The sequence below is a fragment of the Anthonomus grandis genome, chromosome 8, assembly GCF_022605725.1.
Source record: "Anthonomus grandis grandis chromosome 8, icAntGran1.3, whole genome shotgun sequence".
Lineage (NCBI taxonomy): Eukaryota > Metazoa > Arthropoda > Insecta > Coleoptera > Curculionidae > Anthonomus > Anthonomus grandis.
In genome coordinates, this window is record NC_065553.1 from 19,737,375 (window position 1) to 19,760,567 (window position 23,193).

At 32.4% G+C, this 23,193-nt stretch overlaps 2 protein-coding genes across 5 annotated transcripts; one reads left to right on the forward strand and one right to left on the reverse strand.

Annotated features, from left to right (window-relative positions):
- Window positions 1–276: 276 nt before the first annotated feature.
- On the reverse strand, window positions 277–21,677 carry LOC126739642 (uncharacterized). 4 transcript variants are annotated; one of them, XM_050445416.1, is made up of 6 exons: window positions 21,658–21,677; window positions 4,657–4,778; window positions 4,236–4,554; window positions 1,879–2,257; window positions 1,644–1,822; window positions 277–1,233 (listed from the first exon to the last, which is right to left on the reverse strand). In XM_050445416.1, exons 2-6 carry the CDS (start codon window positions 4,746–4,748, stop codon window positions 457–459), a joined length of 1,746 nt encoding a protein of 581 aa, XP_050301373.1. In that variant the 5' UTR covers window positions 4,749–4,778; window positions 21,658–21,677; the 3' UTR covers window positions 277–456. The 4 variants fall into 4 exon arrangements, with proteins under 4 accessions (XP_050301373.1, XP_050301370.1, XP_050301371.1 ...); XM_050445413.1 differs by lacking the exon at window positions 21,658–21,677 and adding an exon at window positions 8,859–9,017; XM_050445414.1 differs by lacking the exon at window positions 21,658–21,677 and adding an exon at window positions 8,507–8,656.
- Window positions 9,118–16,656, forward strand: LOC126739644 (vacuolar protein sorting-associated protein 45). Its single transcript, XM_050445417.1, has 4 exons — window positions 9,118–9,564; window positions 9,628–9,823; window positions 15,283–15,512; window positions 15,577–16,656. The coding sequence occupies exons 1-4, from the start codon at window positions 9,225–9,227 to the stop codon at window positions 16,530–16,532; spliced, it is 1,722 nt and encodes a 573-aa protein (XP_050301374.1). The 5' UTR covers window positions 9,118–9,224; the 3' UTR covers window positions 16,533–16,656.
- Window positions 21,678–23,193: the final 1,516 nt, after the last annotated feature.

A 23,193-nucleotide genomic window follows, 5' to 3' on the forward strand; every position in this document is an offset into this window, starting at 1 on the left:
TGAGGAGAACTAAGTTAAGCAAACGAGACTAGATTGCCAAAAAAAGTTATCCATAGTCAAATTTACTTGCTTTATCATACTGTGTTAAGTTGGGAGTACTTAACCTTGGGTTAATCTCAGATTTCTGTAGTATTGACTTTCAATTTAAAGGAAAATATGTATCCTGGATAACTGGACGTTAATAGGAAGAAGTACATTATCGAAAATGCATACAACTATAGAAAATAACAAACACTAAAAGAAATTGTACGGGAAAAACTTAAAAAAAAACATCTATTTACTTTACAGACCTTTTGATTAAAATTCATTACTTCTTAATGATTTACTCCTAATCTAAAATTACACGTAACAATAACCTAAATATTATTATTATTTAAGCATAATCAAATACATAATTAAAAAAGAATAATCAAAAAGAACTCACAAAACTAAATTATCGAATCGAAATTCTAAAGGTCATGTCGTCATCTCGGTCTGCTGTTGCTCCTTATGGAACCGCTCTTTAAACAACGCGACTTTCTTCGTATCCACCAAAGTTCTTATGGCTTCTTCATAAATCTTGCCGATTTTCTCATTCAAATTAATCCCTTGAGGAAACTGTTCTCTCACATAATTCATCCTTTGAAAATACACATCGACATCGGAATCCCCGAATTGCCGCATCCAAAACTCCAACACTTGCCTCTTAATGTCGTTGTTCTGGGCGTTTCCGTTGTGCGATTCCATTTCTTCTGCCAACATCATTTCTATATGCAATTCTTTGCAGTATGGCGCTTTATCTGCTATTTTCAGATACAATTCGCGGGCACTCTCGATGCCTCTGCTCAAGAAAGTCATCGATAAAAAGCGACTTTTGAAGGGTTTCGATACTTGTTCATAAGGTTGATTGATTGCCCTCTCGTAAAGAGTTTCTAGTTCTTCGGTGCTGCCTTTTAATTGTTGAAAATCCATGTAATCATCCCATATTTGAAAGGAATCAGGCCCTAAAGCTTCTATTGCTTTCTCAAATATTTGCTCTGCTTGTTTCGATTCGTCTTGTAAGAGGTAGAATTTTAGATAGCAACTCCAAAGGATGATTGATTTTGGATGTTCTTCGACCCCTTGCTTAAATTTTTTCACCAACAAAGTCTGATTGTTGCCGCAACAGTCTATCCAAGCAGTGTAATGGGTTTCATCTAGTGGAATGGAATCCTTTTCTGCTTCTTTTAATGCTTCTGTTAAAAAGTATTTTACCTAAAGCAGGAAATGTTGTTTTTGATATGGATCACGGTATTTATTGGCAAATTACTGAAAGTAACGTTAGAGTTCCTAAAACATCGTTTTCTGCGGTATAAAGAACCCTGTACTACATTGCCCCAAAAATATACAACACAATCATATCGTATTTGAGATTAAGTAATTGCCAAAATATCATGAAAAAAGTGACAAAATGACTTTTAGAGACTGTACTAAAAAATTTGTAACATTTGGTTTAACTCCCAATGGTAGAATTCTTTTAATAAAAATTGGGTGTCAGATGTACCTTTATGCGGCTATATTGCTTATATTGTTTGAATTCTATTTTTTTTTGTTTTTAAAAGTCTTGAATTTGGAACACTCTATACATTTAACGTTGGGTTCATGGTTATATGATTATTACTTACTGTAGTTGAGTCATTTCCCTTCTGTAAATCTACCAGCATATTCAAATATTTTTTCCACAAAATATGTTTTTGAGCAGGAGGCACCTTGGAAATACCTTCCTTGTAACGTACTATGGCTCTTTCCACTGAATAAACTTGGCCTTTACCTTCTGGTTGGGTGGTAATTGGATAATAATCACCTAAAAACCATCACAATAGAACTAAGGCACACTATGAAACAAATCTACTTTCCAACCTCTTAATTCCCTTTGCGCAACAATGTGCCAGACTTCCGCATCATCTCTATAAACAGTCAACATATGATGAATGGTATAATCCACAGTACCGTTAACGGTTTTCAAGCATTCAACGTTATCGAATAATTTCAATGTTTCAACCAAAAACTGAATGGGTAATTTGTTTTTTATTACTTCGTCGACGTACTCCTTAAGACGATCGGGAAAACCGGGTTTTTCGTGACGCAGTTCCAGTTCGATCAAGTCTAAATAAATTTCGAAGTGATTCGGATGGAGAGATTGGCCTCGCAAAAGGGTTTTACGAGCCTCATCGATTTTATCGATTTGAATGTACCAAGATGCAACTTTACGGAATACCCCTGGGATATGTCCAAAAGTCTGTAAAATATTTAAAACATGTTTAGAAAAAATGCATATTTACATTAAATGAGGAAATAATATGTTTACAGTTGTTTGGGGACGTTGTAAGACTATTTTTGGAATATTTAGCTATAAGTGGGATTATAAGACTTTTTTATTTTCATTATCTTGTTCATATACTAAAAATAAAAATAACATTTCAAGGTGATTATTTTATGCTTTTAGGAATGAAAACGCACATCAGATCTAAGATCCATTGACGACCGTAATGAAATGATGATTTACGTTACATTTGTAGTTGCCCTATTGACGTAAGAGATTAACATTTCAAGATGACTTAGATTGGCCACTGAAATCTAATTCTAAGAAAAATTGAACTTTTGACTCCTTTGTAAACATTAAAATAGACAGTGAAACCACTCATAAGTGGACACTTACTTTGTTTTTGTCATGAGTATCAGCAAATACATATAGGACATATTATTCATCGAAGATAGTTGTTTAAAAATTCCAAAACAGATATTTATTAAATTTTTTGCTTTAGGAGACCACATTGAAAACAATCTTCTAAATGTCTGTGGTGTTGAAATGCAATGTAAATAGTCATCTTTTACATCAAGTCAGTAATTGTATCGATGCTTTCAACTGCGTCAAGCTCGACCTCGCTATCTTCTTCCTCTTCTATTTTAGACGATCATGGTCGTTCATATTACCAATGGCTTCTGGTTCATCGTCATGTTTGAACTTATTTTTTCTGTTACTACAATATCGAAAATTCCAACGTAACTTACGGTTTTCTTTATTGTTGGTGACGAAACTTTATCCCAGGCAGTTTTAATGTAGTAAAGTGCTTCTAAAATATTTATGGATTTCGTTAATTATAAAGCGGATTTTTCTTTATCGATTTTTGATAAAATCTGCTTTAATATTAATCCTCAATAATAGAATAAAATTTTTTTTGATACTCTGGTCTAAACCTTGACACACTGAGGTATTTCGAGGTAAAAAAAGAACTTTTATGCTTCATAGCTTTACCTCACGAAGATGGAATGCTGCATTATCTAAAATAATGAAAATTTCGTTATTATTTTTAGATAATGCAGAAAAGCTCTGAAGAAAAAGGCATTATTATTCATGTTGGACACATCTTCTCACTGCACAGCACACACAACACCCAAGGGGAATCGAATTTTCTGAAGATACTTAATTAGTTAAAACTTATTGCATATCTCTTTTTTCTCAAATTTTTCGGCCAACCTGGATAGGATGCAGAAAGTTCTGGCTATTCCTTGAGCTCTATCCTTCACTAGTGATGATATCGGAATATGTTGGTTACGAGAACGGGACAACCAATTGAATTAAAACTTTGTCAATTTGAAGTCCATATATCAGGTCTTAAATGCCATTTTTGTGGCAGTGTGTTTCTGTCTTCCACTGTACGAGAATAATGGTGCTATTATTAACGATTTCCGCGGCTGAGTTTTTTGGCGAGCTTCTGCGCTGATAAATGTTCATTTGCTGTCGCGTTAACAACGTTTAACATTTTTTCACTGAAACTAAGAAGATTTGTACAAGGCGCCATTTCAAAAATCTAAGAGCTCACTATGTGCAGAATTAAAACACAACAAGACAATTCCCTAATTTTACTTTAAACAATCTCATTGCTAGATTCATGTTTAGTTAAGAGAGGGGTCAATTTCCTTTTTTGACCCAAAAATTGTCTGCATCCAGTCTGGTTTTGACAGTTAATTCTACATGGAAAAAATAAGGCATTACTTCGGTTCCAGAAAAGTTGTTAGTATACTGGACTTGTCCACTTGTGGTGTTGGCAAGTCGAGGTTTCTCTGTATAAGTATTTTGTTGAGTACTTTCAAAAACTTTTACGACAATAATAAATGATTACATAAATGTCTTACTTAATTGTCAAGCTTGATGTGTGGTAAATTTTTTTTTAATCCTAATACCACATGCACTATTTTATAACCAGTTAACTTACCTGAATAAATCTCTTAACTTGCTGATGCGCCATGTTTCCAAGTTGCTGCGGGAAATACCTCAGAAAATCAAAAAACACCGAATATAGATTATAATCTGGTGGAAAATGTTTCATCGCTCTCTGATAATTATTTATTATCCTCTTGACAAATATCCACTCTAAATGTTTGTCCTTATTAGCACAATTTTTCATTTTTTTGCGCCTTCTTAATTCCATTAGGACTCCACTATCATAGTTTATAGCTTCCTTGAATAATTCCAGGGATTTTCCGCCGCCAACCAGGCGATGTTCATAGTTTTTCACTTTTTTTATGATTTTGCTGAAAAAATCAGACTTCATATAAGACAATGCAAGCAGAAATGTATTGCAACTAGCAGCAATTTAAATAATAAAATGTAATTTCATTATAGGTATAACTTACTTCACTTCATCCTCAGTGAATATATTGCTCTGTTTTAAGGCAAGTAGAGATGGAGCAAACTGCTCCATCTTCTTCTGCACTATTTCCCCCATTTTGAGATATTGATTGGATCAACAAAGGAGCTAGAAACAAAATTGTGCAGTTTAGAACAATAATTTGTTAATTATTTGGGATCTAAACTTGGTAAGACTTAAAGACTAAAACTTAAAGGTATGTTTAAAAGGAAATCAAATGAAAAGAAAGAAAGCAAATGTTTTATATTATGTAAGATAAAATGATCAAAAGTTATCAGACGGTTAAGACATGCTAAAAAGATAAAATAAAGTTTGGATTTTTTGAGATACAAAGAGGGGTTTACAAAAATCAGCAATAAAAAACAAATACAAAACAGTTTACCAAAAACAGACACCTATTGTTTTTTTTTTGAATCACAATAATCTTTGCTTAATCCCAAAAAAGTGGGTAATATGTGCGGTCTAACACCTTTGAATTTTTGGAAGTTTTTTCAAAAACAATGTCAGTAAGTTTATGTAATTTAAGTAGATTTTAGGGCTTGTTCCCAAAACAAGTAAAATTATCAGCCATTAGATTGTAATGAGTTTAAGACTAATTGAATTTATTAACTATTGTAATCTCTTTTCTAATAATCAGCATGGTTATCTTGGAAATAGCTAAGATCTACACAAACGGCTATAATCCAGTTTATTCAGGCTATTTTGAAACACTTAAAAAATGGCATTATTGCCCTACATATGTTCCTGGATTTATCAAAGACATTTGACAGCTTAGACAGAAATATTCTTTTTAAAGAGCTGAAGCTTTATAAAGTGAGAGGACAGGCTCTTGAATTGTTTAAATCTTATTTCAGTGAGTAGTTGTAAATATGGAAGGTGTTATAAATCAGAAAGTGCATAAAGTGTTCCTCAGTATTCTAGGAGCAATACCGTTAATAATTTCTTTAAATGATTGATAATTGGTTCATACAAAACAGGCTATGCCTAAAGTATAGAAGTGTTTTTAGAACAAATGGAATATTAACTTTTTATGCTCTATACATATTTGAAGTATTTTTATTTGTTGTTAAGACCAAAAATAAATTTTAAAATCTAAAGTATATAATTATAATACAAGAACTCAGTGCCTTACTTACCAATTTTAGCTTAGACTGAGATTTGTTAGAAACCTTTTTTGATGTTATTTAATTTTATATTTTTTGTACTTTTGTACAAATAAAAATAGTAATTTTGAAATAAAGTAATAAATAAAAGTATTTACTTGCTTACTTATATGTATATAAAATACCTTTATGTTACTTATGATACACAACAGCATTTTTTACCACATAAAATTGTCCTTGATTAATAAATAGTTAGGAGTAACTTGTTGACATAATGTTTAGTAACTTTCATTATATACTAGGTACCACATACCTAGGTGCCAATAACATTCCATTACATTCCTTTTTTGTTATAATGTTTTCATTTGTATATTTTATGTTTATTAAATAAGTAAATAGGATAATGTGGTTTTAAATAAGTTACAAATTGGGGGTAAGTAGAAGAAAGAAGTATACAAATAAACTTTTGGGCACTTTTATTGGGTTTCAGGAACCAGGTGCCAAATAAAAAAACTTTTAGAACAAGTACAATATTGTCAACTTTCATAGTTTTATTTAGAATATATAGTACATTATCCAACCATTCTCAAAAATGAATTATTTAAACCATTTACCAAATTTGTTGATCAATGGGTAACTAAAAGTATTTCGGTCATCCTCCACTAAATTTTCAGTTTCATGTTTGTGACCCAATATCTTCAATATTGCAGAGGGTTGTTGGGTGGGGTCAGAAATAAAACAGAAACCTGTTTACCTAATTATAAGTCGAAAAGTCGACATTTAGCATATAGCATGTCCATCATCAGGGATTAATTTGTTAATATATAATTTGTTGATAACAAAGTAATCCCTTATCATGAACATGTTATATGTCCGAAACATGTTGGATTAATAGTTTTTTAAATAAATTTAGTGGAGTTATTTATCACAGGATCATTAAACGTTCCCCATACAAAGCTTTATTTGGGGTGGATTTTCAAGTTGGTTTGTTTTCTACTAATTTGCCTTCTGAAGTTATTCATACTATAAACAAAGAAGAAGATTTAGAAACAACTTTAAATAATAGTTCAACTGGAGGTTGTCCAGAAGATACTTTAGCTGATCGCTACGAAACACCTGATGGAGTACATGATGCCACAATATAACTAGCTTACAAGTCGACACGACTAGCAATCACACTGACGACAAATATTCTACTGACATTTATAAAGAAATCGAGACTTCAGTAGTTACCGACTTGAATAATACAGATGACAGGATGGTACTTACCTATGAGTTAGAAGAACCAATAGACAATTCAGAAGCAAACCATGGAGTAGAAATACTGTATATTGATAATGCTACAGAGAAATTTGTGGAAAAAGATCATGAAAATATTTCTCAGCAAAAACCTGATATTGACAATAAAGAAACTATTACAGATGCTTCCACCCTAAGATGTATAAAGTGTGACCAAAATAATTTCCTTAAATCAACAACAGCAGACTTGTAATCTATGCAGAAATGAAGAAAAAGTCAAGCCACAAAGAGAAGGATCTGCTCTGGGACAAAAACGCGCTGCAGAAAAAATGTTGGAAGTCAGCAATAAAAAATTAAAGCCTCTGGAGGTAGGCCAAATTGTTGCAATTGAGGTTCCTAAGGTAGATAGAGGACCACTTGATCCCAAGAATATATTATATTAAATATAATATAGTAAATGTAACTAACGGTGTTTATCAAATTGGTACTACACATGGCATGTTAAATAGATGGTTTTCCAGGGATGAAATTTCTTATTGCAAAAATAATACCATAATTAACATCCCGGAAGAAAAGTCAATTTCCTTAAGGGAAGCTCTGAGATTGTTTTCAAAGTTTGAAGGACAGGGTTTTAAAAAGTGTTCTTGTAAACCAAGCAAGGTACAGTGTCGCAACAATAAATGTTTATGTTTTAAAGCTCATATGAAATGTAGTAGCAAATGTCATAAAAGCGGACCATGCTGTAATAAATAATAATTTTATCTTTTGTTTGTGACCTCAACCTTAAACTGTTGGTATATTTTTATATTTTCAAAAACATTAAAATCTCTTTAAAGGATTTAGGTCAAAGAAAAAACACTTTGGAGAAAAATGCTTGTATCTGCCGATGTTTCAATTTAAATTAGATCATCCTCAGGGCACTAAGAACAGACAAAATTTTTGATAATATAATAAATCAGAGTTAATAATTATCTGTATATTTAATTGATGTCCATTTTATACAGATAATTATTAACTCTGATTTAATTGTCCATAGGTATTTATAATATTAACATAAATTTTACCTGTTTTTAGTGCCCTGAGGATGATCTAATTTAAATCAAAACATCGGCAAATACAATTTTTTCTCAAAGTGTTCTTCTAGCTTAGACCTATAACTCCAACTAAAATCCACCAACAGTAAATAATTACTCTAGAACTGTAATTTTCACTTTTATTCCAAATAAATTTTTTATTTAAAATATTTATAGCTTAACTTTTTTTTCCTCTCTACTACTAGTTTTGTGAAAGTTAAAAAAAGTCCAAGGCCAAGATTTTTAGCTATACATTCTAAATCTATTTCTATAATAACTATATTATACATAGAAATAACAAATTAACTGCAATGAAGCAAAAGCCGAAATGATATTGCTTTTATGTAATAATTCGACTGGATGGCCGTCAGTCGCATTATAATACGCCTGATCTCATGTAGTCATATTGTAATATACTCACATACAGATTGAATTTAACAATAAGCCTACTAAAATTCAGTCATATTATAATACGCCTAAAATTATTAGTCAAATTGTGATATTTTGAATTATTTGAACTATATGACAATATGCCTAGGCATATTGAAAAAGCCTAGGCGTATTACAATACGACTGATTTTACAATAAGTCTCCGACATATACAAGTTAATAAATTATTGTCTTATTAGATAAATGATGTTTACTTTTGTTGGCTCTGAATTATTAACTAAATTACCTTAAATTATTGAATAAATAAATAGAATCAACTCAAGGACTTGGGGAACATGAAAACTAAACTTTCAACATGTTGACTTAATAAGTTAAAACCTCACCTTCGGCCTGATTCCTTAAATAAAAGTAGCAAACTACCTGGGGCTCATTAAAGGCATCAAACAACACGCTATACAAGTAACCACCCTTGAAAGAACCTTGCTGTAAGAGTGTTTTTATTTTAACTTTAAATAAAATCTTCCATAACCTCAAAATCAGTAAAAGCCACCGGTTACATCTACTAATAGTACAAAAAACCGGTTAATTTGAGATTTTTTGACAGTAACCGTTGGTTCTTACCAGACTCGCTTGAACAGGCTAAATGGCCAAGAAACAGGTTATAACAAACGTCAAAATATTGAGATATTTGTTTATGTTCATTTATTTATAATTTACGCCCTGAGACTTTGACGAAAATCGTATTAAAAATGAACGTGATAGGAGCCGTAAAGGCTTACGTTGATAAAATGACGGACGAAAGTGAGCCAGGAATGAAAGTCCTGCTAATGGACAAAGAAACAACCAGTATTATAAGCATGGTATACAGCCAAAGTGAAATACAGCAAAAAGAGGTATTTTTACTAGAAAGAATCGACTCTCCTAACTATGCCAACTCCTCAGGTCTCAGATACCTTAAGTGTTTGTGCTTTTTACGACCTACACAGGAAAATATACAGGCTCTGTGTACTGAGCTGCAAAACCCCAAATATGGAGCCTACTATATTTATTTTTCAAATATTGTTGCAAAGGCTGACATAAAGATGTTAGGTAAATATTTGGTTTTCTTATTAGAAGCCTTTTTCTTAAAAAAAAGAGCCAATTGAATTTTAGCCGAGTATGATGAGCAAGAAGTTGTTAAAGAAGTGTTAGAACTGTATGTGGATTACCTTGCTGTCAATCCACATTTATTTTCACTGGGCATACCTTCTTGCATGGAAAAACTGTCCTGGAGTAGAAATGCCTTGCAGAGGAGTGTTCAAGGTCTTGTTTCTGTAGCCTTGTCACTCAGGAAGTCTCCTATTATCAGGTAAACGGGATGTTTTCTTTATAGTTATTCATAACAGCTTTTGCTCTGAACTTAGTTTTGTTACTTCTATTACTGTAAATTTATTTCTATATATAAGTCACAAGAATTAAATCAAACCCATTTTTAAGCATTATGGAGCCAAATACATTAGACAGTTTCTTGTGGAGAGTGTTGATACCTATTAATCACTATTTTACATAATAGATGTTATTTTATTAATATTTCATTAGCAAAATAAAAAATGATTGAAGTTTTTGTTAAACTCAACTTTGTTTTGTGCATATGAGGCATCCTCTATTTTATAGATGCTTAAGATTTAAGTTAATTTTTACACCAGCCATCAGCCCTTATTACATATGAAATGAAAATAATATCTATACATGATCCTTAGAGTATACTTGAAAAAGGTATCTTCTACTTTTCTTGATTAATAAATACACTTTATTTGTAAGATATTAATGGTTCACAAGCTCAAGAGTAACAAGTAGATTTCTAAAATATTTATTTCCTGAACATTTAATATATTGAGTTACTTATTTTATTGGGTATTACATTTACAATACAATTTAAAATATATAATATGAAGTGACCTCGAGTTTATTAAGGAATGATTTGATGCCAATTGCCTCTCTCTAAACTTTAGTAAAACACATGTTGTCGGCTTTAGGTGTGATGTGGAGGATCTGCTTTTAAATCAAAACTGCCTTTCAGGCCTGAAGGTTGTCAAGTGTCTGGGAGTCCTAATTTATAAGAAATTACACTTTGAGGAGCACATAATGTGTTTAAGAAAGAAACTTTCATCAGCATATTTTGCAGTAAGAAGAATTGGGTGCTGAACTGGCTAGAGTCGTTTGTTTTTCTCTTTTTTAGTCACATATATTTTGGGGGATAGCCAGTCCGGGTTTTTTGAATCGGTTTTCATTCCACAGAAAAAAGCACAGCAAAACAGATATTTTATGAACATCAACTAAAGACAAAATTGCAGACCTCATTTTTGTGACTCAAAGAATTCTAACCTTAACATCTCTTCTTACTTTGGAAACATGTTCTCTAAGTTTCAAGAATTGCATTCAACTTTAGGGTCCTAGCCCTTACAATGATACTTGCCAGAATTTTAATCTGCCTTCACAACCGACAACGCTCGTTAGGCGGTCTTTGATTTATGAGGGGCAAAAATTATATAACCCCTTGCCATTTATATTTTTGGGACAAACAGAAAAAAAAGTAACTTATTATGAATTTGTCATAACAATACAGAATTTATTTAATAAATTACTATGCAGTACCTTATTACTTCCTCAGCAGCACCCCAGTATCTTATTCATATTATTTTGTATCATATTAAACTGAAAAAAAAATGAAGAACTTATTCCTAATAATCAATGAATAAATAAACATCTTGAAGGGCCAAGAAAGATTACTACCCATGTAGATTGGAGATTGCACACAATAAAGTCAAGGAAAATTGCAGTAGTATTATTAATGAACTCAGAGGAAAAAGAGAACAGATGTAGAGTATTCTTCATCCAGTTAAGAATAAATTGCTTTGTTAAGATTGCCTGTTAAAATTCTTCAAAATCTACCAGGTGAAGCTCTTTTTGCATTTGCAGTTAATTTATCTTTTGCAAGTGCAACATTTCCAAATAACCTCAAGGTATCTATGGTAAAACCTCTATTTACAGGTGGTGAAATAAATGACTATAATCTATCTATAAAATTATAAAAATTTTGGTTATGTAAAAAATGATATCCTTACTGAGCAAGGCATTTTTATTTATTTTTTTAAATTATTTTTATTTATTTACCAAACATTGTCTAACAGGAAATTCCTAATAATAAGACAACATATGCTTAACAAATGAAAAGTAATTATACAGAATCAATAAACTAAAAACTACTACTTAGCGGTTTTGAGGTCATAATCATTGGAGGAATTTTGCGTTTGAATGTAGTTTGAGTGCCATTAAAAAGGTCAATATTATCATTATTGCTGCGTAAAACATTAAACCATGGGCAAGCTTGATATAAAGGTGCATTTCTTGCTAAGTTAGTAGGTCTATTTTCTAAATAAAAACGTTTTTTTCCAGTGTGTATAGGGGGAACAAAAAAGTTTAAGTCCCTTAAAAAATCAATTTTATAGTTGCATAATTTAAATAAAAAAAGCTGGCTGCTCAGAATAGTGCAGTGCCTTAGAGATAAAAAATTAAATCTTCGTAGAAGTAGTCAATTTTAAAGCATAGATACTTCTAAAACTTGCACTGCACATATTCTAGTCTGTCTATATATGGACATTTTAAATAAATATCAGTTTGGCTTTCAGGAGGATGTTTAAGGATGAGTGATGCAATATTTGTCTTTCAAAGAATTTAAGAAATGATAAGCAATTGGTGTGATTCTAATCTTCTGTCTCTAAACATTGATATAACTAAATTATTGACATTTAGGTTTGTTTGCACTGCAACTATACAGAATAAAGAACTGTAAATAATGGAACAACTATAATAAATTTCTTGGAATTTTCATTGGTTGAATTGCTATTACACTGTTAGGGCTGTTGCAGATAAACTTGGATTTGAAACTGCTAAATCAGTATATTATTCTCTTATTAAAAGTCAATTGTGCCATAAAATTGCTTTTTCTGACTGTAGCCATTATCTTTTCAATTCTGGTTTTGTTTTAACTCTTTGCAGTACTTAGGGACAAAATTTTACCCAACTATTATACAACTCTACATGTATGTTGGAGTAAAGTTAAGAGTAAGAGTTTTTTCCCAGTAATGTACGTCGGTTTATTTATTAAACCATCTGACTATATGATCATATAAGCCTTGGAGATTAAGCGTATAGAGTGCAGATGTCGCTAGATTGTGCCTAGTAATTCAAGTGGTTATTAATTCGTAATTTGTTTATGTTTTGTTGTTGCACGTTTCGTTCTAAAAAGGGTAAGATAATTTTGTTTTTATTGTTTTTTTTTGTTAAAAATATTTGATATACTTTTTATATAACTGTTTTATACTAAATAACTTGAAATTATTGAGTTACTTACTTCTAAATTCTGTATTTTTAATTATGGGTTAAATTTTGTCCCACCATACAAGTAAGGTTTTTTTTTAGGTATAGGAGCAAAATATGGCAAGTGACCGATTTCCATAACCATTACCTTTTAAGCTTATTGGTTTGACCGAAAATGATCTTTATAATAAAATTGAGAATATTGAAAATTCGGACAGTGAATTTGTAGGCATTCCATTAGATATCGACTCGGATAATGATAGTTGTAATGGAAATGATGTAGACGAGCCAGAAATCACAAATAATTTATCAGAACCAGATAATATGATAATATCATTATCTGATAAAGAACAGGAGGAATGGGACCCCGAAGACCTTATTCCACTGAGCGAATTAAAAACATTATTCAAAATACAGTGGAGTAAGAATAATAAAACGGTTCCACCTGTCCAATTTATGAAATATTCAGAACTAGCCCAAGTCATATAGGAACTAGATAGGGTGACACCATATATTTTTAAACTTCTGATTTCAGACAAAATTGTTGAACATATGGTGTTTCAAACAAACATCTACGCAGAGCAAACTTTTCACAATTCCGGCAAAAGTTATAAGCCCACCGATAGTGTAGAAATGCGTACATTTATTGGTATAAACTTACTAATGGGTATCAAAAAGCTGCCGTCATATCGGGATTACTGGAGTACAGATCCAATTTTACATGATCACTATATTAGTAGACTAATAACTGTCCATCGCTTTGGTTGGCTCCTAAGTAATGTACATCACAATGATAACAACTTGCCGAACCGAAATTCCGATAGTTTTGATAAATTATATTAGGTAAGACCATTTTTAGAAATGTTGAAATCCAGTTTTCAAGCCTGTCTGCATCCTCACGAAATTTTATCAATGGACGAGTCTATGATAAAGTTCCGGCCGATAATAAAGGCCGATCTACGATCAAACAATACATGCCTGCAAAGCAAGTAAAGAGAGGCTATAAAGTGTGGATGATAGCTGACAGCACTGGATATTGCTGGGATTTTGAAATATATTGTGGCAAAACCGGTCCTGTTGCAGAAAAATGTTTGGGTGCTTCACGATGACACACAAAATTTAAGACACGGGTATCATAAAATTTTCTTTGATAACTTTTTTACAAATGTAGCCCTAATGAATCAACTGTATCAAGAAAAGTTATATGCCTGTGGTACTGTTAGACATACCAGAAAAAATATGCCCCAATTTCTGGAAGATAAAGCAATGCACAGAGGTGACTGGTACGTGAGTTCTACAGGACTTTCAGCATTTAAATGGCGCGATAAAAGAACAGTTCACCTTCTTTCAAATTATCATAACCCAGATGACAAAACTGAGGTCAAAAGGAAAGCGAAAGACGGCAGTGTAGAAAACATACCTTGCCCAATAGCGCTGACTGATTACAATAAACATATGAACTCACTAGATTAATTTGACCAAATGAGGGCAGTTTACGGCCTCGACCGAAAAAGCAAAAAATGGTGGCATAGAATCATGTTTTCCTTTATTGATGCTGCTGTTGTTAATGCTTACGTGCTTTACAAGTTATCTAAAGGGTCTAAAATGAACATGACAGAATTTCGTTTGAATATTATAGAACATCTAGTTGCTGACAAATTGGTAACAGCATTACAGGGTACCGAAAAACCATTACCAACTCCCATCAAAAAAAGGAAACCTTCCCAACCAGAAACGATTAGACTTACTCAAAGTACACATCAGCCAGTACGAACCAGTAGACGAAGATATGCAGTCTGTAGTTCCAAGGAATTTGAAATACGCACAAACTGGACCTGCAGCGTGTGTGAAATTCCCGTATGTTTGGGAAAGAACAAGTCTTGTTTTCAGTCCTACCATACAAAATAACTTTAGGCAGTGGTATGGTGGGTGTCAAAATATGTACCATGGGTTTTTTAAAGGAAAAAGTAAAAAATTTGATATTTCTCAATGTTATGTTTTATTTTAGAGCACCTTGAATTAGTTTTTATGTTTTTTTGTTATAAATAAGAATACATTTTTTTTTAAACCACTTAAGTAAATTTTTATCATTTTTTCTGTACCTCAAAGAGTTAAAGAAAAGTGCAATTAGGCTAGAGATACCTGTAGGCCCTATTATTTAAGAATTTAAAGGATGATGTTGTGCCTGTTGTTTATATTAGAAATAGAAAGACCTAGAAAGCTCTATAATACTAGCCAAACTTCTCTCTCCTTTTTATTAAGTTTTAAGATTTTTAATCATACATTGGATTTGTTTCATGTCAAATGCATTTTTAAGTTGAAATAAATTACATCCACTTGTACATTAACATTCCAGGCATCAACGCCAAACCTTGAAAAAATGCCTAGTTTTTTTAGCAATAATTTTTAATATTGCATTATAAAATGTTTTTATTTAAAATATTGCAGATACCAAGCTAACTCAAAGTTAGCAAAAGAACTGGGGACTCGTGTAGATGATATAATGAATAAAGAATCATCCTTATTTGACTTTAAACAGGCAGGCCACAGTCTACTTATAATTTTAGATAGGCGAGACGACCCGATCACACCATTACTCACACAATGGACATATCAAGCGATGGTTCATGAATTAATGACTATTAATAACAATAGGGTTAATTTATCCAGTTTTTCAGGTGATGATCAGGAGAAATATTTCTGAATTAAGATTTTGAATGATTGAACACTTTTTATTTCTAGGTGTTCCCAAAGAGTTATCTGAAGTGGTTCTATCAGCCGAACAAGACGCATTTTATGCAAAAAATATTTTTATGAATTATGGAGAAATTGGACAAAATATTAAACAGCTCATGGATCAATTTCAAGCCAAAGCAAAAAGCCATCAGAAAATCGAAAGTATTGCAGATATGAAGAGCTTCGTGGAATCGTATCCGCAATTTAAAAAGCTTTCCGGCAATGTCTCCAAACATGTCACAGTAGTAGGCGAACTGAGCTCCATGGTACATAAATATCATTTGCTTGATGTTTCCGAGGTAGAACAAGAAATGAGCTCACAAAACGACCACTCTCATCACTTAAGCAGCGTAAAAAAATTAATTCAAGACGAGAAGATTCGCCACCATGATGCTGCGAAATTGGTCATGATTTATGCCTTGAGATACCAGAACCACAGCAACAATGAGACATCTACTCTGATAGAATTATTAAGAAAAAGGGGGATATCAGAAAGACTTCTTAAAGATATAGTTTATTTACTTGAATATGCCGGGTCACATGCCAGACAGAACAATCTTTTTAATGCCGAAGAGGCTGTCAAAATTACAAAAAGGTTCTTTAAAGGTTTAAGTGGTGTCGATAATGTTTACACGCAACACAAGCCTTTGCTCCACGACATTTTGGAGGATCTTGTCAAAAGCAAACTTAAAGATATGTTGTATCCAGTTGTAGGAAATCGTTCTAGTGGGTTTAGGGCTCAAGATATAATAGTTTTTATAGTGGGAGGTGCCACTTATGAAGAGTCACTGACAGTGCACACTTTTAATAAAAGTTATCCGAATTTCAATGTGCTTCTTGGTGGCACTACCATTCATAATTCGAACAGCTTTTTGGAAGAAATCGAAAACGCTTTTAGAGGTGAGGATATGCTGTCCGTAAGGAAGCACACTAAACATTTAAGGAACGTTAGGTTCAACTGAAAAATCTGATTAAGTGAAACATTTACATTCCGCAATTCTTTATTTTATAAGCCAAATAATTATTTATTGTTCTACTGCAGTATGTTTATGTAAGTTAATACATATAAATATTGTTATATATGTATGTTTATAGAATTTTATTATTTTTAATATACAGGGTGTCCGCTAATTAATGGTACATGGAAAAACCACAGACATTATTACGATTTAACTATATTTACCTATATCCAAAAGTTGATATTAACTGAGATATAGGGTGTTAAAATTAAAATTTTGTTTTTCCTCAATAACTTTAACAAAAGTTAACTTTTTTTCACAAAAATATGTAGTTAGGGGTTTTTTAGGTCGAAAAAGTCATTTTTTTAACAAATTGAGTGTACAATGTAGGGGGTGCTGTCTGCGACATCTTTTTCTCTTTCATAAGGTCATAACTTTTTTGTGCTTAACTATATTTAAGTTTTTATTGAAAATAATACTTTTTTCATATTTTTTACGTAAAAAAGGTATACTAAGTTGAAGTCGCTCAGAGTTACCGTTTTGGAGATATTTGTATTTAAATTATTTAGTGCACCATGCACTCGACCCCGGCTGAATAATTAATATAATCGGGAAATAATTCGCTTTTTTAAAGTAAGCTATGAGAAAGCAAATGAACTTTAGAGACGCAGTTGTTAGGAAACCGCCATGTTGTTGTTGTTTGTTGATTAGTTTAAAGTTGTCAGAAAATATTTAATTAGTGTTTTCTGTGATTTTGCATCCAGTTTACTGTTTTGTTGAATTTTTAAATTTTTCGTACAATGCCGAGGCACAATCTTTTTTCAAATGCCGAAATGAGGGATATGTTGTGTGTATATGCGCAGGCAAATTTTAATGGACGCGAAGCCTATTGACGATATTTAGAACTCTATCCAAATCGAAGACAACCTGATTTCAAGATCTTCAAAAATCTTTACGATCGATTAGGAGAAACAGGTACATTTCGTCCTAAACGGAATTCCACAGGGCGCCCGAAGGTTATAACTCCAGAACAAGAAGAAGAAATTCTGGTCCGCGTGGCTGAAAATCCGGAAATAAGTGCAAGACAGAGAGCAAGACTGCTGCTGCGGCAACTGGAGTAGGCAAGTCATCCATTTGTAAAATATTTCACGAAGAGGGTCTTTATCCGTATCATTTCACTCCTGTGCAAAATTTATTAGAAAATGATTTTGCGTCCAGGATAGAATTTGCCCGTTTTTGCCGTGCCTAAATAAATGCCGACCCCATGTTTCTGAATAAGATACTATTTACACGAACGTCATTTCCAACATGAATTCAAAATTAATGTATGGTGTGGTATAATCGATAATCATTTATTGGGCCCTTTCGAGCTACCGCCCAATTTAAACGGGGAACTCTACCTTGAGTTCCTAGAAACACTTTTACCAGATTTTCTCGACGATATTCCGCTGGACATAAGGCAACATATGTATTTCATGCAAGACGGAGCGCCAGCACACTTCTCTAGAGCTGTCAGAGAGTACCTGAACAACCGTTTTCCTAATCGCTGGATAGGTCGTGGGAGCCAGAGGCCATAGCCGGCGCGAAGTCCCGATTTTAACCCGCTGGATTTTTGTGTATGGGGCTATATGAAGTCGCTCGTTTACAAAGAAATAGTGAATTCCAGAGAAGAACTATGGCAGAGAATTTTATATGCTGCACAAAAGCTACGAAACGAACAATTATTTTTTTTAAATTAGGAGATCTTTCAGCAAAAGAACTGTTAAATGTTTTGAAGTGAATGGTAGACATTTTGAACAGTTTTTGTCAAAAGCAGATCTATTTTTTTACTAAATCTCGTCACAGTTTCAAAATGGAAAAGTTATCAGTCGCATAGTTAAGTTTGTTTTCGTTAATGTTAATGTTAAATATTCAAGATTTGCGTCCGATAAGTTTGCTTCCCGTAATCTCCAAAGTTCTCGAAAGAATAGTCTATATGCAGCTGTCATCATTTTTAATGTCAAATAATATGATGGGAAGGGAGCCCATCAATCTGGTTTTAGGAAACATCATAGTACAGCTAGTTCACTTCTAAACGTCACCGATAATATCATGCGAGCTCTTGACAAAAAGATTTCAGCCATTATGATAGCCCTTGATTTCTCGAAAGCATTTGATCATCGATCATGATTTGCTTGTAGCGAAACTGAAATATTATGGCTGTAGTGAGGTTGTTTTGTCCTTTTTTAAAACTTACTTATGGCGTAGAACCCAGAAAGTGAGGGTGAATAATGAATATTCTGCTTCGAAAAACATTATTTCTGGTGTCCCACAAGGGTCGATCCTAGGCCCATTGTTATTTCTTATATATACTTCAGATTTACCCGGTCTAGTTGAAGATTCTGAAATACATCAGTATGCTGATGATACTCAATACATACATTATTTTGACTCTGCTAATTTTGATAACGCTGATCTGAACGTAATAAATCAATTTTCAAAAGAGCATAACCTTGTCATTAATCCTAATAAAACAAAAATGGTTTTGTTTTCAAACCGAGGATCACATAAAAATATAATGGAAACTGTTCACATTCAATTGGATAACGAAACTATTTTGTTCTCTGATACTGTGAAGGTTCTGGGACTTACAATAGACAATTCTTTAAGGTTTAAGGAACATGTTAATACTCTTCTGCAGAGGTGTTGTTTACGCATGCGTATGCTTTATACCAATAAACACATTTTAAATTTTAAAACTAGGAAAAAACTTGTAGTGGCTCTTGTTTTATCTATTCTAAATTACTGCCTTATAGTTTATTATCCTTGCTTAGACCAAATAAATCGTTACCGCCTGCAACGCGTGCAGAATACTTGCTGTAGATTTATTTTTAACCTCGGAAAGTTTGATCATGTATCAGACTCTATACTTCAGTTGAGGTGGTTAACGCTACCTTACCTATTCAAATTCTTTACTTCTACTTTTCTTTATCGATTATATGTTAGTCAAAGACCTGAATATCTTTTTGAAAAGTTAATACCAAGAAACCATGTTCACACTCGAAATATTAGATACAATATCTTGACCATGCCGCACCATTCCACGGCTCTATTCGAGCGATCTTTTACTTATAATGCCGTTAAGTTCTTTAATACTTATAAACCAATATTTAATACTTCGTTAAATGTGTATAGGAAATATTATAAACTTTTGTTTTTAAATCAATCCAAAATATAGTCTAGTGTTCTAGAAGATAAATACTTTATATATACTTGTTTCTTTTTTTGTTTTTTTTTCTCGTTTTCTCCATTTAAACTGTGAATGTTAGGAAGGTTAAGAGTTAAAGAGTAGCTTTAAGCTAATCTTCGCCTTCTTGGCAATGTAGTATTAAGTAATATTGTAAGATTAATATTGCTTTTTTTTTAATAAAGACATATTATTATTATTATTATTATTATTATTATTATTATTATAATGTTATTTTCTTTCAATAGATTTTCTAGTGTCATAGTTATTTTAAATAAAGTTAATTAAATGATAACCCAATTTTTGTCTGCATTATTCTCAATGACTGATACTAAAACATTATTTATGATGTAAAAAATGATTGGTAAAGAGTAACAAGACATTATTGCTTGCTTGAGCTGCTGTACTAAATAATTTGAAGGCAGATATCTCGAAAACGGCGACTCTGAGCGACCCGAAAGTAGTATACCTTTTTTACGTAAAAAATATGAAAAAAGTATTATTTTCAATAAAAACTTAAATACAGTTAAGCGCAAAAAAGTTATGACCTTATGAAAGAGAAAAAGATGTCGCAGACAGCGCCCCCTACATTGTACACTCAATTTGTTAAAAAAATGAATTTCTCGGCCTAAAAAACCCCTAAATACAAATTTTTGTGAAAAAAAGTTAACTTTTGTTAAAGTTATTGGGGAAAAACAAAAAAAAAGTTTTAAGTTTAATACCCTGTATCTCAGTTAATATCAACTTTTGGATATAGGTAAATATAGTTAAATCGTAATATTTTTACATCAGGAGTCTGTGGTTTATCCATGTACCATTAATTAGCGGACACCCCGTATAAGTTATTAATTGTTAACTGTAATAGTGTTACAGTCAAATAGGACGAGTTTACTACAGTCAGTTTAAAAAAAAAAAACCATTAAAACCCTCTGATGTATCTAGACCAAAGTAAGCATTTATGTATGTAATGCTACTAAATTATAACTTGCCGTAAAATGGGGTGAATAGAAGCAGTTTCGGACCTTTTCTACTCTGTTCCTAACATGGTAGTCACCTTTTTGACAACAAAATGTAAGGAATCTACAGATCTTGACTTGTAGATCAAAAAGCGCATAATAGATTTTTTTTTAAATAGAGGTTTTTCCACAAAAAAATAAAAACGCTCTTTTACACATTAAGGGTGAATAGAAACACCCATTTAAATTGGTCAAATTTGCTATTCTACCCACACGAGGGCAAATAGGAACATCTGAAAAAAATTTTATACACAAAAAAAAAAACTGGCAAAAACACCAATTTTACAAAAAAAAAAACATTTATTTCTATAGAAATGTAACAAGTCTAAACATATTATTTAAATTAAACGACTTTGATGCAAATTAAATTGTAATATGTCTCTTCTTGACGTAGATGCTTCTATCTAGTCATGAACTGGGAAAACCTCTCCAACAACCTGGCTAAAATGAAAGGTGAAAACATCCGGAAACTTCTGGAAATCCGTAAATATATCCTGACGAGTGTTTGGTGGGGCGACTTCTTAAGAAAGTGGCTTCAATGTCATGACTTGTCCGATAAAATATTTATTTCTTTGTCTATTTCGATATTTTGTTGGAAAACACACCAGAAGCCAAGTTCCTTTATCTATTAAATCAAGCGAAATAGGAGAAACACGTCGGAACAATTTACCCTCAAAGCCGACTGATCAAAACTAGAATACTGTACTTTAGAAGATGTTGGTTTAATGCTTGTAAAAGATGTAGCTCATCAAGTTCCTTATGTTTTTCATCCTACTTTTACGAAGAAGTAAATTCTTTGAGCAATAATCTGGGCAATTTAGAAATATTGTTGGAACAGCATTTACATGTAAACGGGGCTTTTTTAAATTAATTGAAATAATTTTACCTGTTTTGGGATCCTGTTCCGAACTAATCCAAATTATACTATCTATAAAGAAATGTAATTCACATATTTTAGTGTTTTTATTGGGCACTAAATTGTCCCGCGAAATTGCTTTAAGCCATTTTTGTTGCATATCCTCAGCTTTGGGAAAACCAAAGACGTGCACTTTTGGTCCATTCGCATAGTTTCCGCGACAGCCCGGGGCACAACACTTATACGGCATACTAGCCTAGTATAATTTACATTTTTACACCACAAAACCACAACAAAAGTAACTTTAAAACACGAAAAAACATTTCTATTTCTGCATAAAATAAAAACAGAACTTTTGTTTCGTCAACGGGCGCACTAAGAAGCGCACCCATGTGGTCGAAGCAGGCCGCGAAAACCAGTCGGACAGTGCAGTAGAGAATCATACGATTGTAATGGGATAACTAATACTACGCAGGGCGACTATTCAATGCTTATGGCGGCCTAGAAGGTATGACGTCACGGCTATTTTAATTTGAGCCGTCAGGCCTTTGTACTTTAGAAGGTGTTAGACTGATGCTGATGAATTATTTGTATCCAACTTATTCTCGGACTTATCGATGAAACTTGGTAGTGAAGTTTCCATTTCCGAGTCTGCATCTGAAGAATGATCTTGATCTTTTTCCATTTCAGAGTCTTCACTTAAAGAATGATCTTGAGCTTTTGCCATTATTGGCATGAAATTACTAAGGGGCAAATTCATTTCCTGGCCTGAATCTTCATCTAAGATTTTCATAAGTCTTTCCAAATCATTATCCTCTTGATCGTCTTTATCCAACGTGCTTTCAAAATCTGTACTTGTAACGCTTTTGCCAGCAGGAACTTGAATTTTACGACGTCGACTCTTCACATTTCGACCATCGCCATATCTCATTGTTCTTAGAAGGTTTACCAAAGAGTTATAAGTCCTTCTTCAATGTTCTGATTTTCATCATTTGTCTCGTCAACATTTTTCTGCGGAAGGCGTCCGACATAGAGCAAGGTCATAGCTTCAATATGATGGCAAATAAATAACCATTTAGCAAGCTGTGTAATTATCCTAGAATCTAACCTTAAAATTCGTTTCCTGTCAAAAAATAGAAAAATGACTTGGCATGTTTTTACCCCGTGGTCTTCAATTATTAGGAACCAAATTAATTAATAAATTTAAATTGTGTTTCAAAATAAGAAAAGAACAGGCCGGCATTTATTTTTTTTTACAATAATTAAATTAATTACTGGTCAATATTTTACACTCTCGTTAGTCATTTTACTATAAAAATAATATATAAAAGGTATAATATACTTATATTATAAGTGTTGCCTACCTATAATCTTCATAAGACTAGTTCGAACGAATGGGAAAAATTAAGACCCGTGATCACAACCAAATTAAATCAAATAATTTTGCGCAATAAATAAAAAAAAAGAAATTGTTAACTTGATCTGCAAAATCTGTAGGTAATCGGTAATCATCCGTAAGGTTTGAATTGTGTATAATTTGTATTTTTTGCTTAGGATTTTAATGGA